This window comes from Gouania willdenowi, chromosome 18 (assembly GCF_900634775.1).
Source record: "Gouania willdenowi chromosome 18, fGouWil2.1, whole genome shotgun sequence".
Classification (NCBI taxonomy): Eukaryota; Metazoa; Chordata; class Actinopteri; order Blenniiformes; family Gobiesocidae; genus Gouania; species Gouania willdenowi.
The window spans coordinates 1,126,337-1,145,158 of record NC_041061.1 but is presented as its reverse complement, the minus strand read 5'-3'; the positions used below and the strand labels follow the sequence as shown (position 1 = coordinate 1,145,158).

The 18,822-nt window shown below is 35.2% G+C and overlaps 1 protein-coding gene across 1 annotated transcript in view; it reads right to left on the bottom strand.

The window, feature by feature from the left end:
* Positions 1-18,822, bottom strand: part of trpc5a (transient receptor potential cation channel, subfamily C, member 5a) — a 56,973-nt gene that overhangs the window by 13,369 nt on the left and 24,782 nt on the right. Inside the window, 3 exon segments of the mRNA XM_028474440.1 lie at positions 3,463-3,713; positions 5,791-5,893; positions 7,024-7,056. Of these exon segments, the coding sequence (XP_028330241.1) occupies positions 3,463-3,713; positions 5,791-5,893; positions 7,024-7,056 (387 nt within the window).

Here is an 18,822-nt window from a genome sequence, read left to right as displayed (position 1 = left end):
GCACAAGAAGCTAACCAGTAAACTAACCAGTGTACCACAGTTTAAACCAGTAAATAACCAGTGTATCATAGCTTAAACCAGTAAACTAACCAGTGTACCACAGTTTAAACCAGTAAATAACCAGTGTATCACAGTTTAAACCAGTAAATAACCAGTGTACCACAGTTTAAACCAGTAAATAACCAGTGTATCACAGCTTAAACCAGTAAACTAACCAGTGTACCTCAGTTTAAACCAGTAAATAACCAGTGTATCAGAGCTTAAACCAGTAAACTAACCAGTGTACCACAGCTTAAACCAGTAAATAACCAGTGTACCACAGCTTAAACCAGTAAATAACCAGTGTACCACAGCTTAAACCAGTAAATAACCAGCGTGTCACAGCTTAAACCAGTAAATAACCAGTGTATCACAGCTTAAACCAGTAAATAACCAGTGTATCAGAGCTTAAACCAGTAAATAACCAGTGTATCACAGCATAAACCAGTAAATAACCAGTGTATCACAGCATAAACCAGTAAATAACCAGTGTATCACAGCTTAAACCAGTAAATAACCAGTGTATCACAGCATAAACCAGTAAATAACCAGTGTATCACAGCTTAAACTAGTAAATAACCAGCGTACCACATCTTAAACCAGTAAATAACCAGTGTACCACATCTTAAATCAGTAAATAACCAGTGTATCACAGCATAAACCAGTAAATAACCAGTGTACCACATCTTAAACCAGTAAATAACCAGTGTACCACATCTTAAACCAGTAAATAACCAGTATATCACAGCTTAAACCAGTAAATAACCAGTGTATCATTTAAAAACCACAGAAATTGAGTGGAGAAAAACAGAGTGAAAAAGTGTTAAAAAGGGTTAAAAGTGTCAATATTGGAACAATTAGTTTAAACTGGCAAACAATGGGCATGAGAAATGGTGAATGTGGTTAAATTGCTAAAAAATGGTGAAAAGGTTAAAAGTGTATAATAATGGGTCAACATATGTGACATGAGGTGAAAAGTGGTGGAAAGGGTTTATAAGTGCTGAACATGTTTTGAAAGTGGAAAAAATGTGCAGAAAAGGCGTTGAAATGTGAGGAAAAGTGTCAGAAATGGGACTAATGTAGCAAAAATACATTAAAAGGAGCAAAAATATGGCAAGAAAAAGTGACAAGAACAGGTTGAAATATGGTAAGTTTGGTGTAGTTGCAGAAAAAGTGTAAAAATAAGCAAAAATGGGGTCAAATTGTTCAGAAAATATTCCTAGTTTCTTGAAGGCATCTGGTGACCCCCTACCAGTGCCCAAGGTTGAGAATCAGATTAACTCAGCGTTAAATAGATCAGACTGATGGCTTAAATGGTTTTTGATGCTGAAGAGCTACTTTGATCAAACGTGGCTGCAGTAGTGCTGCTGCTGCTGCTATTGCTGCTGCTGCTATTGCTGCGCTACCAGCTCTGTTTGCTTTGTTGCATTGCAGCAGCATCACAAAAATAAAGAAGAAGAAGAAGAAGAAGCTGGCACAGAAAACTGCTGATCCACTGCAGCTCAGCACAGTCACACCAGAATCAATTACCAGGAAGAAGCGGGAAAGTTGGAGGCAGGAAAAAAATAGCTTGTTTTTGTGTCCCACTTTGGAACGTTTTTTTCTTTGTTTTATTTCAGGGTAACGACGGGACGCCAGTCAACGTGAGCCGTCTGCAGAGCAGTGTAGCATCAGGACTAACAAAGATACAGCACACACGCACACACACACACACTGTTCACACTTCAAATAGAAGCGAGTGAAAGAGTCTCATCTGCATAACTCTCTGTAATGCCGTCTCTCGTTCCTCCATCTGTCCTCCTCTCCTTCCACTGAGCAGAAACTCCTTCTTCTTCTTCTTCATTTAGATTTAATATTTAACATTTAGATTTAGGTTTAACATTTAATATTCAAAATTTAGATTTAATATCTAACAATTAAATTTAGACTTAATTTTTCACATTTAGATTTAATATTTAACATTTTAATTTAACATTTAAATTTAGATTAAACATTTAGATTTAGATTTAATATTTAAAATTTAGATTTAGATTGAATTGTTAACATGCAGATTTCATATTTAACATTTAGATTTAGATTTAATATTTAAATTTAACATTTAGATTTCGTATTTAACATTTAGATTTAGATTTAGCATTAAATATTGAACATTTAGATTTCATATTTAACATTTAGATTTCTTTTTTCCCCTTTGTCTGCACATGCTGTCAAAGGTCAACACCACAAGTGCAATCTTTTTAATAATTTAAATTTAACATTTAGATTTCATATTTAACATTTAAATTTAACATTTAGATTTCATATTTAACATTTAGATTTCATATTTAACATTTAGATTTCATATTTAACATTTAAATTTAACATTTAGATTTCATATTTAACATTTAAATTTAACATTTAGATTTCATATTTAACATTAACATTTCGATTTAATATTGAGCATTTAAATTTAACATTTAGATTTAATATTTAACATTTAAATTTAACATTTAGATTTCATATTTAACATTTAATTTTAGATTTCATATTTAACATTAACATTTAGATTTCATATTTAACATTGACAATATATTTTTACTAGAAAAGTTCTTCAACACAAACACTCAGGGCTCAGATCATCACGGCACCAGATTACAGGAGTATTTTGGCCAAATCAAAATTTAAAATTTCGAGAATAAAATCGAAATGTTGAGTTTAAAGTTGAAATGCCGAAAATAAATTTTAACATTTAAGAATAAAAATGCAGTCGAGATTAAAGATGAAATTTCAAGATTAAAGTCGAAATTTCAAGATTAAAGTCGAAATTTCAAGATTAAAGTTAAAATGTGGAGATTAAAGTTGAAATTATGAAAATAAAGTCTAAATCTATATATAGTATATCAAAGGTTTGTGAATCACAGTTAGAATGAAGTAAAAACACTTTTATTAATCCGTCTACAGGACTACAACTCCCACAATGCACTGCACCAAACTTTATCAACGTCAATGAGAGTGTTTACACTGGAGATGTGTTGGGGTGTGTGTGTGTGTGTGTTAATCTGCATTGTGATAAATCTCCTCAGGGTGACATTAGGGAAGTAATCTCCAGCGTTCAGCAGAAACGCCTCCCACACACACACACACACACACACACACACACACACACACACACACACACACACACACACATACACACACACACACACACACTTAATGAAGGAATATCATCATCATCATCATCATCAATCATCGTCACGTTCAGCTCAACTCGTCTGCCCGGTTCTCACGACTCAGCTTTAAAAAGTTATAAAGATAATAAAAATTTGTTCTTTATTGATGAAAAAAAAAGCGATTCTCTTTCAAAAACCCAACTCTCTGGACGTCCTCTCATTGATTTCATGTTCTCTCACACACACGCACACGCACACACACACACGGGTGTACCTGCTTCTCCCCACTGGGCCTGCGGTGGGACAGCAGCAGCTCCACGGCCCCCACCACCTCCTTCCTGATGGCGTAGAGCAGAGCGTCCCCCGTGTGGATGCCGTGGTCCAGCAGCAGCTCCATGATCTCCAGGTTCTCGTTCTCGATGGCGATGAGCAGCGCGCTGCGGCCCAAAGGGTCCAGACAGTTCACGTCCATGTTGTAGTAGACCTCCGCCTCCCGCAGTGCGTGTTTCACCCCCGCATAGTCGCCTGGAACAACAACAGATCTATATATTATGCTAAATACAAATATGGTATAAGACATGGGTATTTAGTTTTTTACAACAGTGGTTCTAGAAAAATGAGGAAAGTAGAAATACTTTTTGAACAATTTTTGCTCATTTTTACCTATTTTCTGCAACTACACCAAACTCACCATATTTTCACCTATTTTCATCACTTTTTCTGGCCATATTTTTGCTTCCTTTAATGCATTTGTGCTACATTACTCCTATTTCTGACACTTTTCCTCACATTTTTTTCCACCTTCCACTTATAAACCCTTTCCACCACTTTTGTACCTAATGTCACATATTTTGACCTATTATTGTCTCTTTTAACCTCTTTTCACCATATTTCATAATTTTTTTCCCAATTTAACCACATTTACGATTTGTCATGCCCATTATTTGCCAGTTTAAACTAATTGTTCCTTTTTTTAAAAAAAAAAAAAAAAAAACCCATTTCACCATATTTTCCAAACTTTAGTGAGTTCCAACAAAGATCCAACATTGAAGTGATGTTGGTTAAAATGTGACAAATTGGATGAAGTTGGATGCAATCTAAAGTGTCATCGATAATGGATTTGTAAATTTACTTATTTTGACTAATTATCAATTACACCCCCAAAATTCCTAAAAAGTTTAAAAACATTTGATACAAAAATAGTCAAAGTTTTTTATATTCCAATGGTTAAAACCGTTCAAAATTTTTTGATGCACCTTTTCCTTCGAAATGTGCAATATTTACCCCATCTGACAAGCCGATACTTTACATTGTTAATGTCCAATCGTGATATCAACCATCACTTATATCTCCAAACTCACTTGTCACTGTTAACCTCTTTTCACCACATTTTATGATTATTTTTTGCCAATTTAACCACATTCACCATTTGTCATGCCCATTATTTGCCAGTTTTAACTAATTGTTCTAATATTGACACTTTAAACCCTTTTAACACTTTTTCTTTCTGTTTTTGTCCACTCTAATTTGCAACTTTTATCTAATTTCTGTGGTTTTTAAAATTCCATAAAAGGCCAACTACGTGCTCGTCCCTCGCACTTTTTTACTTACCGGTGGCGAGTCTGACATAGTGGGAAAAGTGCAAATCTTCTTTTGCAAAGTAAGCGGGTATGAGCGATGCCGACACCAACTTGTAAACAGAGCTGTGCAAGAGGAAAACTGGGCTTGTGCACGCTCTCTCGCACACGTTTAATAGGCGTTCCCTTTTGGGAGCAGGTGGGAGTGTTGTGCATGTGCATTTTTTCAAATAGTGGAGAGGGCGTTTCTTTTCTAAACTTTGGGAAAATCCTCCTCTATACCTTTAATGTTTAACATTTAAATGTAACATTTAAATTCAGATTTAATTGTAAACATTTATATTTATATTTAATATTTAACATTTAGATTCAGATTTAATTGTTAACATTTATATTTATATTTAATATTTAACATTTAGATTCAGATTTAATTGTTAACATTTATATTTAATATTTAACATTTAGAATCAGATTTAATTGTTAACATTTATATTTAATATTTAACATATAGATTCAGATTTAATTGTTAACATTTATATTTAATATTTAATATTTAACATTTAGATTAAGATTTAATTGTTAACATTTATATTTATATTTAATATTTAACATTTAGATTCAGATTTAATTGTTAACATTTATATTTATATTTAACATTTAACATTTAAATCTAGATTTAACATTTACCTTTAAATCTAGATTTAACATTTAACATTTAAGATTTAGATTTCATATTTAACATATAGATTTAGATTTCATATTTAACATTAACATTTAGATTTCATATTTAACATTTAACATTAACATTTAGATTTCATATTTAACATTTAGATTTAACATTGACATTATATATTTACTAGAAAAGTAAATAAACAATATTTTAAAAACCATGTACAAAGCTAATTAAAAAATTATAAAAATAAAAAAAAAATTATTTGAATGAAATAAATAAACAAAGGAACAAACGTCTGTGTTAGTTTCTACACATTCCCATTGGTCAGGTGGAGGGGGGGGGGGTGTTGTACCTTTTTCCACGGCGGTGAGGTACGCTCGCTCCTCCGCCGAAAGCTCCACCTCCGCCCGGACGATCTGGAGAGGAATCCGGTCGCGGTACGGCGAATATGTCGCCTAGAGAACAACAAACACAACACAACATGCTAACAACACAGAGACAAACTGATCAATCAATACTCTGAACATGTTTAATGTTTCCTTTTTTTAATCAAGGTGCTTCAGAAACCTCCGATATCGCCCTGAACTGTTAGCACGACACTCAGAAGTGACTAAATCTGGATTAGCGCATGCGTCTCACTGTTTGTGTTGGCATTAGCACGGCTTAGACGGCTAACGGCACAGCTGCTGGTTTCAAATCCCACACATTAAAGTCTTTCTAAAAGTCAACAGAAGATTTCAGGCTTTAGCTTCCTCAAAACCTGGATGTGGGAATGAAACGTTCCCCGTGTTGTTCTCACAGCAACAGGACGAGAACATACGGGGCAGTTATTAAAAAAAAAAAAAAAAAAACAGGCAGAAAGCTAAAATAAATCCTTATAATGTTAGAAAAGCGCAAAGTAAAGATAAGCAACACAACAAGCTACTTTGAAAATGTTTACATATCTAACAAAATGAAGCTAACATTTAAAGAATGAGGTTGCTAACCATAATTATTTTAACATGTAGCAAACTAACACAAGGTATAGCAAAACTAAAGTTTATTTATAGTTTATCTAACAGCTAAGAGGCTAATAGGAGTATAAGAAAAGTTCAGAGGCTAACAGCCTAGCTAGTATACCAACAAGGCAAACAGATTTAAATATTTACTTTTCTCGTAAAAATATAATGTCAATGTTAAATCTAAATGTTAAATGTAAATCTTAAATGTTAAATCTAAATGTTAAATATTAAATCTAAATGTTAAATCTAAATGTTAAATCTAAATGTTAGATCTAAATGTTAAATCTAAATCTAAATTTGAATCTAAATGATAAATGTGACTATTTTATGCTACTTTTGACCAGATTCACAGCAATATTCGTGAAATTTGAGACTTTATTTTTCCTGATCGCATTAATGAGCTTTTATTTTGGTAAATTAAATGTCTAGAAAGTGTCACAAGGGTAAAATTGAGTTTAATTTCGCTCATAATCCCGTTCAAAATCTGGCGCTTCAGGTTATAGTTCAAACGGTTCAATATTTTGGGACCATATCACACATTTTTAAATGATTGGCTGAGGGCGACGCAGTGTGTTTAGACTCACCTTCTTGTAGTAGAGCTGAGTCATGGGATTCATCTGAGGAAAGGAACAGAAAAAGGACGAGTCAGATGTTTTGTTTAGGGACAGTATCTCACGTTAACAAAACATGTTCTCCTAATTATTCCATTTTTCCCTCATTCAGGCAGACAGTGTGTATTAGTGCGACCTGATTGGACGTCCTTAGACACCGAGCAGCGCCTCTAGCTGCTGTGCTAGCTCAGATATGCTAATGAGGAAGTGACACGGTGAATTACAGCTGTGATAAACATCTGCACGTCAACAACGCTGTAATTGGCTCCAAGGAAAGGAAAGAAAAGAAAAGTGCTGACACTCAAACATCAAGAACGAGAAACCACCAACGACCTTCCTGTTCAACATGTGACTCAGCAGAAAAAACCTCAGCACCTGATCAGAAGAAGCAGAGGTCAGAGTTCAAATGTTTATCACAAAAGAATAACGACCAGTCACCAGTATCTCTGTGTTTTTTCTGTTTAGTTTTCTAATGTCATTTTGTTCACATTTTTGTATTTTTGTTGTCATTATCTCCAATTTTATGTCGTTTTGTGCACTTTTGAAGTTATTTTAGATGTTTTTTGTTGTCATTTTGTGTATTTTGTTGGTAATTCCTTTGTCATTTAGTAGTAGTAGTAGCATTTAGAGTTATTCTGTGTGTATTTGTTAATGTTTTGTAAGTCTAGACTCATCTTATATATATTTCATGTCATTTTGTGTGTTTTTTAGTTGGTATTTTGTTTAGTTTTTTTAGTCATTTCATATGTATTTCCATCCCGGTGTATATTTACAGAATCATTTTGTGTATATTTCTGTCATTTTATATATTTTTAGTAGCCATTTGAGGCCTATGCTACAAAGCTAGATAATTATATCCTGAATTAATCTCCGTTAGTGGGTTTCACCTAACCAAACATTCCCTGTCAGAGAGTTTTGAAAGCTTTTTGTGATTTTCAAGTCATGTTGTGTATTTTTTTTATTGTTATGTACATTTTTGTTGTGACTTTCTGCATATTTTGTCATTTTTTTATGCCATTTTGTTTTGTATATTTTTGCTGTCAGTTTGTGTTCTTTTGTCACTTTTTGTGTTATATTTATGTACTGTATCTATCTATCTATATCTATCTTGACTGATCGCTAACCGTACGCTGACTCACTGTAGCGTAATCACGCGTGTAGGAACGGTGTCTGAACACGTGATGACGCGCTAAGTGGAGCTAACTCTGAACCTCTCGCTGCACACCTGCTGCTTATGCTCACTCACACGTGCTGTCCCTCAGAGAGGCCTGTCATGTTTTCATGCACAGACGAACCACTCGTGTCCACGCTTTAAAAAGGTATTTCAGTTCACTGCACAGGAATTACAGAAAAAAATACAAAACAGCAGAAAAGTACACAAAACGCTAACAATAAATAAACAAAATGTCTTCAAAAACAAACAAAATGAAGGAAGAATACACAAAAAAATGACCCTAAAAACCAACAAAATGACATAAAAATATGCAAAACGATCACAAAAAATATACAAAATGTCTTGGAAAACACGTAACGACTAGAAATCTGCAAAGATGACTCCAAAAACATACAAAACGAAGGAATAATAAACAAAAATATACAAAAATGAACCCAAAAACTTACAAAATGACAGAAAAATACACAAAAAGACAAATTAACAACAAATAAATGCAAAAAGGAGAAAAATATAAACAAAACAACAAAAACACACAACCCCTTTCAATGTTTCCTATGTTAATGCTCAGGTTAATCTAATATTCTAATATTGTAAAATTCTAACATTAATGTTGATCAGATAAAAGGTTTACGAGCTGTGAGCTACTTCCTGTGTAGCCTTTATAAAGATGTTTAAAGTTACAGTTCACATGTTTTTATATTTAATGATATTTTATTAATTATTATCATTATTATAATTAGAGGGTCATTAATGATTAATAAATACACTGTTTATACGTCTATCATTATATGAAAGGTGTTTATAATATTAATCACAGGTAAAGGTGGAGACCCAGGTCCTGGTCCTGAGGAGGACTAAAGCTCTTCCTGTTGTTGTGTAACGTTTCTAAATTTAAATCCGTCAGGAGAGACGAACTGAAAAAACCTCCTGAAGCCCCACAGGACCCTCCATCACGTGGCTCCGCCCACTTCCACACAGATCCTCTCTCTCCTCTTCTTGTGATTTTACTACTCTCCTTCACCTTCATCACCTCATCACCTCATCATCATCATCATCCAGAATCTGTTCGTGTGTTTTTTTCTTAATATGATGTACGTTTTGGAGTCGTTTTGCTTTCCTTATGTGTTTGTTTATAGTCACTGTATTCATCACCTTTATTATTATTATTATTATTATTATTATTAGTTATTATTATTCTTCTGTACGCTCAAACTACTCCCACAATGTTCAACCAATTTCAACAAGTGACATAAAACTTTTCAGAAAATTCTATGTTCCAGTTTTTTCAACCTTTTTCAATCTAATCGCTAATATTAAGCTATTACTCGGTTATTGCTATTGCTAGGTTAGTACTAACGCTAATACTAGGCCAATGCTAATGCTTGGCGAATGCTAATGCTGGGCTATTGCTAATGCTAGGCTAATGGTAACACTAAGTTAATGCTATATAATGCCAGGCTATTGCTAACACTAGACGAATGCTAACGCTAAAGTAATGCTAATGCTAGGTTAATGCTAAGGTTAAGCTAATGCTAACACGAGGCTAATGCGATTGTTACACTATTGCTAACAATAGGTTAATGCTAATTCTAAGCTAATGCTAGGCTAATGCTAATGCTAACCTAACGCAATGGCCAGCACCTGCATCCTCACTCCAAATATTCTCGTTTAGTTTTTTTCTGGGTTTTTTTTTCTGTCTTTTGTGCATTTTTGTGTTTTTAATGTCATACAGCACAAAACAAACACAAAATACACAAAATTAGAGAAGAAAAAAAATCACACAAAGCAAAAACAAACAAACAAAATGATTCTGTAGTAAAAACACACAAAATGGCTCAAAACGCCAACATAAGCACACAACAGGACATAAAAATACACAAAATGACAATATAAATAAATACACAAAGAGAGAAGAACACACATCTGACATGATCTGGTTAACATTAACGTCAGCATCAGAATAACAACTAATCAGAGCATTAGCACAGGAAACAACAAAGAGTTTGTGTTTTTGATGTCATTTAATGTGTTTTTCTGTTGTTTTGTAATTTTTGTAGATGTGATGTTTTTGAAGTCGTTTTGTGCAGTTTTGCTGTCCTCATGTATGTTTTTTCACGTTTTTTTTTCACGTTTCAAGTTTTTTCTTTGTAACTGTGTTTTTTGGCATTTTGTGTATTTTTACGTTATTTATGTGGGTTTTTGAGTCATTTTGTACATTTTTCTCTTGTTTTGTTTAATTTGTTTGTGTTATGAATGGTTTTGTCGTCGTTTTTGCTATACTTTCATGCATCTTTTAGTAATTTTGTGTATTTTTATTGTCAATTTCTGTCTTTTTCTGTCAACTTTGTGTGTCTGTGGAGTCATTTTGTTACTTTTGTTAAAGTTACTCACAAAACCTACATAACAACGTGTACAATTAGAAAACAAAATGAAATGTGCTCTACAAACACACAAGATGATTACATGCATACAAAACAAAACACACAAAATGAATAGTAAAACGCAAAAATGGCAAAAAAAAAAAAAAACCAAAACAAATTATTCTTAAAAAATGATTCTAAAAACACATTCTGGTTTTTAAAATGACACAAAATGACAACAAAAGCACATAAAATAGCTATCAACACACAAAATAACAGAAAATGAAAGGTTCTTGATCTAGTTCTGATTGTGGTTCTAGTTGTTGTTCCATCTCTAGTTCTTGTTCTGGTTCTAGTTCTGTCTCTAGCTCTGGTTCTGCTTCTGGTTCTTGTTCTGTCCCTAATTGTAGTTCTTGTTTTAGTTCTAGTTCTAGTTCTGGTTTTAGTTTTAGTTATGGCTGTAGTTCTGTCTCTAGTTCTTGTTCTAATTCTAGTCATGGTTCTAGTTCTGTCTCTAGTTCTTGTTCTTGTTCTAATTCTAGTTCTAGTTATGGTTCTAGTTCTGGCTCTAGTTCTGGTTCTTGTTCTGTCTGTAGCTCTTGTTCTGTCTGTAGCTCTTGTTCTGTCTCTAGTTCTAGTTCTGTCTCTAGTTCTGTCTGTAGCTCTTGTTCTGGCTCTAGTTCTGGTTCTGGTTGTTGTTCTTGTTCTAGTTGTGGTTTTAGTTCTATTTCTGGTTCTTTTGTTCTGTCTCTAGTTCTTGTTTTGGTTCTAGTTCTAATTCTGGTTATCTTGTTCTGCCTCGAGCTCTTGTTCTGGCTCTAGTTCTAGTTCTGGTTCGGGTTCTTGTTCTAGCTCTGGTTCTGGCTCTAGTTCTGGTTCTAGACACAAAATGACTATCAACACACAAAATAGATAAATAATTCTTAAAACACAGTGGCTGTAAAAATGACACATTAAAAATGATACGTTTAATATTCTGTGACTTACAACAAAGTTGAGGAGGATTAAAGCTAACGAGAGTTTGACTCTGCCCACATTCATTCATTCATTCATTCATTCATTCATTCATAGACTTTAATTTAAGTCATTGTTAATCACACACAGAAAGAAAGAGCTGTAAACTCATTGGTTATGCTACATCACTCTCCTTAATTAGGCTGTGTGTGTGTGTGTGTGTGTGTGTGTGCGTGTGTGTGTGTGTGTGTGTGTGTGTGTGTGTGTGTGTGTGTGTGTGTGTGTGTGTGTGTGTGTGTGTGTGTGTGAACATCTTTGGTTTGATGAAGCGTGTCTCACATATGTCGTAATAAAACACTTCATCATGACCAAAGGAGGCCTGGGGTCGCCATGGAAACAACGCCTGGAACAGAGACCCCTCTACGTCTGAGGGTCACTGCCAACTCTCCTCAGAGGGAGAAGCTCTTCACATCGTTTAACGATACAAGGCAGATACCACAGCACACCAAACAAGCTCAACGTTACACAGGCAGTACTCAAAATGACAACACACAAAAATACTCCAAAAACACACAAAATGATAGCAAAAATGAATAAAATCACTCCAAAAACACACAAAATTAGTCCAAACAAAATAAACGACACAATATAATTGCAAAAATACACAAATAAAACAAAACAAAACACACAAAATAACTACACACTAAACGACAGGCAAATTGCACAAAATGACAACACAAAGTCACAGAACTAGAATAAAATAACACAATATAATTACAAAAACACACAAGACAACCAAAACACACAAATTATAACAAACAACCTCACATCGTTTAACGATACAATGCAGATACCAAAGCACACCAAACATGCTCAACATTATACATTATACAGGCAGATGACTGTGTGTGTGTGTGTGTGTGTGTGTGTGTGTGTGTGTGTGTGTGTGTGTGTGTGTGTGTGTGTGTGTGTGTGTGTGTGTGTGTGTGTGAAACAGCTAATTATCTGTGAAGGCAGCAAGCAGACGTTCAGACGGCAGCCTTTGATCTAACGTTGCTTTATGATGACACACAGACACACACTCACTCACTCACACACACACACACACGCACACACACTTAGAGTTACGTGTATTTAATTTGTCGTGGGGCAAAAGCAGAGTAAAAAACTGTGCTTTTATTTTGAAGGGCCCATTTACTACTAGATTGTAGTAACTGGTGCCTTTACTTTGACGGCATCAAAAGCTTATTTTGCTTTGATTCAGGTACTTATTTCCTTTCTTTCTGTTCTGTCGTCACCTGCTTCTTTAGAACGACTCACTCACTATGCAAACGACACTGTCCTCTCCATGTTGCCATTTCAGGGTTTTCATGTTCCAGCGTCACATTATACTTTTCAGTTTCCTTTACATTTTACATTACGTTTAAATACTTTACTGCTTATTAAACTTCCTGAAATCGTACCGAAGCAAGATGAATAGAGTTAATAAAGCCAACTACGGTTATTAATCATATATTTACACTGAAACCACATGAGATGTTAGCCACAATGCTAACCATTAACCTCAGGTTTAATGTGAAGAATCCCATTGAAATTCAATTAAATGAAATTGTGTGATATGATTCCAAAATATTATTTGTGAAACCTGTAATTACCTCCAACTGGGGAATCACCCTCCTGTTTATCACCAGTTCAGCTAATACACCATCAGCTAAACCTGGGTTTGTAGCAGAGCTTTTATAATCATGATAATCTGAACCCAAACATCGTTTTCAGTCACAGGATGACACGATCACTACTCGATCCATTACACGTAACGAGAGATTATGAACGTGATTATGGGTCGAGTTGTGTTTGTCTGGATTTCATACTTTCTCAATATTCAAAAACTTTTACTTTTTGTGGGTTTGTTGTTTAGTTTTTTTTTTTTTTTTTGATGTCGTGTATGTTTTTGGAGTTGTTTCGTCCAGTTTTGTTGTTCTTTTGTGTACTTTTTCCTGTCATTTTGTGTATTTTTCTGTGCTACGTTTGGTAAACTTTTAAATAACGCGATATGTAGAATGTTTTCTACAATGCCTGTTGAGACTGAAACAAAGATTTAGCAACATTTAAGCGAAAGAAAACGACTCGTTGGGTAACAACATTCAAATCTCAGTAGACAGCTTAGCACAGTCATGAGCCACATGCGGCCCTCGGTCTAACTAAACGTACAAAATGACAGAAAAATATGCAAAACAAAAGCAAGAATTCATTTAAAAAATCAAATGTCTCCTAGTACATAATACGTATCTATATACCGGCAGTCTATCCATACGAAAAATTACGTTGCCGGACCTTTTCTACATAAGCGTAATGTTGCTGCGTTTTCTCCGTGTTAGGATGGCCGAGTGGTCTAAAGTGCCTGACTGAAGGATTCTTCCTTCCGTTGCCGTGGGTTCGAATCTAACACGGCAAATTCCACCTTTAAAAATACATATACGAAAAAAATAAACATTTTAAAGTATTTTCTGTGTTAAGTTAGGGCTAAAATAAAAGGGTTAGTGGGGTAGCTAAAAATAAATAAGAGCTAAAATAAAACTTTAAGTCACGTGGTGCACCTATCATATGACCTAAACTGGCCAATGAGGGGCGCTGCGTACGGATAGACTGGCAGTCTATTGACATGTATTACGTACTGATAGCCACTGCCTTTAAAAAATAGGGATGTCCCAATACAACATTTATACTTCCGATATGATACCGATATTGCAGCCTTGCGTATCGTGTTTTTCTCTCTTTGTGTATTTTTATTGTCATTTTTTGTATTTTTATTATCATTTTGTGTAATTTTCTGTCCATTCTGTGTATTAGTTTTATGTTGTGGATGGTTTTGGAGTCGTTTTGTGAAGTTTTGCTTCTCTTTTGTGTACTTTTTCTGACATTTGGTGTATTTTTTTGTGTATGTTTTTCACTCTGTGTGTATTTTTATTGTCATTTATTATATTTTATTGTCATTTTGCCTATTTTTCTGTCAGTTTTGTGTATTCATTTTATGTTATGATTTTGGAGTCATTTTGTAAAGTTTTGCTGTTCTTTTGTGTAATTTTTCCTGTTATTTAATGTATTTTTCTGTGCTACTCTGTTTTTCACTCTTTATGTATTTTTATTGTCATTTTGCATTATTTTCTGTCAATTTTGAGTGTTTTTTAAGTCTGATGAAGCTCTGCTTTCATTTTCAGTCACAGGATAACATGATCACTACTCGATTCGTTACACGTTGCGTGAGAAATTTTGAACAAAATTATGGGCGGAGCTGCACGTATTTGTCTGTTTTTTACACTTTCTCGACCATGTGTGTCAAACTCATGGCCCCGGGGGCCAAATCCAGCCATTTGGAGCATCCAATCCAACCCGCAGGAGAAAGTGAAAATGACAGAAAACATGAATCATTATGTAAATGAAACTCAACAATATCTACAGGTTCTCACAGTTTTCCTGGTGCTTATATCACATGATGGCAGTGATTTTTAATGCTAAACAATTGAAAAAACCCTCAATACTTACAAAATTCTTACATTTTCCAAAAACTATGGCATATTTCCCATAATTAAATAGAAATTTGTCACAAAATCTATGACATTTAAAGTGTAGACCCTGTTGGGACTAATATTTGTCACATTGCTTGGATTTTTTCGGATTCTTACATATTTTGTCTATTATGTATACGTAGAAGTGCAAACTAGGGCACATTAATGTTGAAATCACTTGTTTTCCCGCATAAAAACTGAAAATTCTAGACTTTTATTGACTTGTTTTCTGGTGAAAAATTGTTTGTAAATTGATTTCTCCGTTTCGGAATTTGAATTCCGTGTTTTTTCCCGTGTGTTTTGTGCGATCACAGAGGATTGGAGGCTCTACAGACTTTATGTGAACAGCCTGTTCATGTCATCAAGGACTGACTTATTATTTTAGCACATCTTAACCCCGAGGAAGTGGATTTTTAAATTAAAACACTCCCCCGCACGTCCAAATGTCAGCATGTGAGCGTGTGGGGATGGAGACGCCGTGTGAAAAGTGTTTGACAGACAGACAGACGATGAATGAGCGACTCAGACACTTCCTCCTCACGTCAACATGTCCACAACAGATGCTGAGTCAGCGACACCCAAAGCCAAAAGATTGTTTCTGAGAGTTTGTGACAGTAACACTAACACACACACACACACACACCAGCCATAAGATTAGGAGCAGGAATCATTTCATGTGTCCAATCACTGCGAGACGGACCTTAGCATCGAAATCTGAGAACGTTTTCACACAACACGCCAAAAACATAACAAATTACAACAAAAATGCACAAAATCATTCCAGAAAAAGACAAAATGCACATTATCACTTACAAAACAAACAAAAAGGCAACAAAAACACTCTAAATCACTTCAAAAACATACAAAAAGACAACAGAAATACACTCAATCACTGCAGAAAAACACAAAATGCATAATATCATTCCAAAACACACAATAAGACAACAGAAATACAAAAGAATCACTCAAAAAACACACAAAAATGCACAAAATTACTCCAGAAAAACACAAAATGCACAATATCGGTGCAACCAGATGGTTTACAACCTGAAAGTCAAATTATCATTAATGTGAGACACACGAATCAAAACAATAAATGCACGATTTCTGTGTTTTACGATATATATTTCGAATTTCCAATGTTTTCCGTCCGTTTTTCCCGCAATCATCAAAAATTTGAGGCTTTGTCAGTGAAAACGTCAGAAGACGTGTGCACAACTAAAGAGCTGAAAACACACACACACACACACACGCACACACACACACACAGAGCAAGGAGAATCACTCGCCGTCCTCTCTGTGGTCATGTGATCTAATCAGTGCTAATGTGCTGCTGTAGTGGCCTCATGGGACGAGTATCAGTAGACACACACACACACACACACACACACACAGTTACAGACACACGGGGGGGGGGGGGGTTGAAGAGGCACACACTCAGAAAATGTTATGCAAACACATAAATAAAACACATTAAAGACCGAGCACAAATGAACACTTGGAGAGCACAGTAGGAAACACACACACACACACGCACACACTATGACAAACATGCTTTGAAGCACAAAGACACACATGTAGACACACACACAAATGCAAGAATGCTACAAGTAGTGCAACATCTTAGTATAAACATGCTCTCTCTCACACATACACACACACACACACACACAATTGTGTGTGTGTGTGTAAAAGTGTGTGTATTTGTATCTGTGTGTTGAATGTGTCTATTTTTAGACTAAATCTGTGTGTAAACGTTTGCATGCTTCCATGTGTGTGTGCGTGCGTGCGTGCGTGGCAGACGGATCGTCCCCAGACAGCGGATGTCAGGACGGCGCTCCGGTTGCCATGGCAGCAGTGGTTGTCAGGGAGCCATGACGCCGGTCGGCCGACGGGACACTAAAACACTTCCTTGTTCCACATTGTTAGCGTCATCTCTGTGTTAGCCTAGCATCTCTGTGTTAGCCTAGCATCTCCGCTAAAGACTTCCTAATGTGTTTCTATGTCAGTTGGAAGGTTTGAACAACTTCTGCTGAGTTCAAGGTCAAATCTTTTTGAATAATATGTTGAGGGTTATTTTATTTTCTTTTTTCAGGAAATGTACTTTGATCTCCTGACTGTCAACTGTCAGTCTTCCTATGACGCATCTGCGAATCGCTTTGATGTGTCATGAGTTCTTTCTGGCCCCTGTCGCCCGATGGTCTCTGTATTTTTTGTTGTGCGACACAACTTCTCAAACGCATGTTTTGTTTGGAAGTTATTTCGTACAATTGCATCTTATTACAACATTTAATTTGTTGTTATGGTATAGTTATGGTTACGGTTACATTTACATTATGGTTACAATTATGTCTACGGTGATGGTTACATTATAGTTATGGTTACTGTGTCATCACGGTTACAGTTATGGTTATGGTTACGGTTACAGTATCGTTACGGTTACAGTTATGGTTAAGTTACCATCAAAATATCGGTTTACAATTCTTTCCCAGCAGCTTCATAAAAATTTGCGTGGCGCAGCATGTGCCTTGAGCACCAAAAACATGAAGAATTCGTGCTGTGACCCAGAAAATAAGTTGTTGTTGTGTCAGTTTCCCTAAAAAATGTCAGTGTTTTAATTGTAATTCAAAGCTGGTTCATATCATTGATCAACTGCGTCTGCTGAGACTTCCCTGAGGCGTTCAAGGACACTTAGAGGACACTCTTTCTTTTCTTTTGCAGCCATTCTTGGATAGATTTTTGTCTTTTTATTATATTTTGACTCAGCAGTAGATCTGAAGCTGCTGGACTTAACAACAACAACAACAATAATAATGAGGTAGAGACTTTAAATCAATGAGCGGCAGCTGTAAAGACGTGTTTTCTCTGGGAAACAAACAACCTTGTATAAGACGTTCCACAGAAAGCTGAGCGATGATTCTGTTGGTTCAGAGCCAATAAAAATGATCAACGACAGTGACTCAGACAGTCTACAGATCCACGTCAGCCTGAGTCTTTGGCTCCACAAACCACACGACTGTCTTTACATTTGAAGGACAATTGACATGTTCTGTCCAATGTTATGTTCCCACGGTCCAAACTGGAAGTATGGACCACTTCATACACACAATTTTGTGTATCTTTCTGTGCATTTTCATTAATGTTTTGTGTGTTCTTCTGCTTAAATATTTAAACAAACCAAATAAGTCATGAGAACGTTTCACCCAAATCTCAGATTCAATCATTTCATATTTTATTACATTAACACTACTCATACCTATAACTACTGCTAACAGTAGTACTAGTACTACCTGCTACTACTAATAATAGTACTATTACTGTTACTCACTACTACTCCTGTGACTACTCGTACTTTCTACTACTAAAACTACTACTACTTGTTCAAAAGGCTCTGATTTATGTGCCTGCCTCTTTAACAAGCACTGGTTTTCAGTGCGCAGTGTGTGCATCTGACCGGTACTTTAGTTTTGGCAGTTGTCCAAGTAAGAGCTTTAACTACGTACTTGTCCTTTAAAACGTTCTTCTGAGTTGTGTTCAGTTCCTACTCCTGTTCTACTGCAAATACCACCATTACTACTACTAGTACTATTGTATATGTTTATTTGAGTTGGACAGTGTTTATTAAAGTACAGCCAAAGTTGTAAATACACCAGAGTTAGCTAACGCTAACTTCCTTCCATAGTCCCATACTATTACTACTAATAGTACTATTACTACA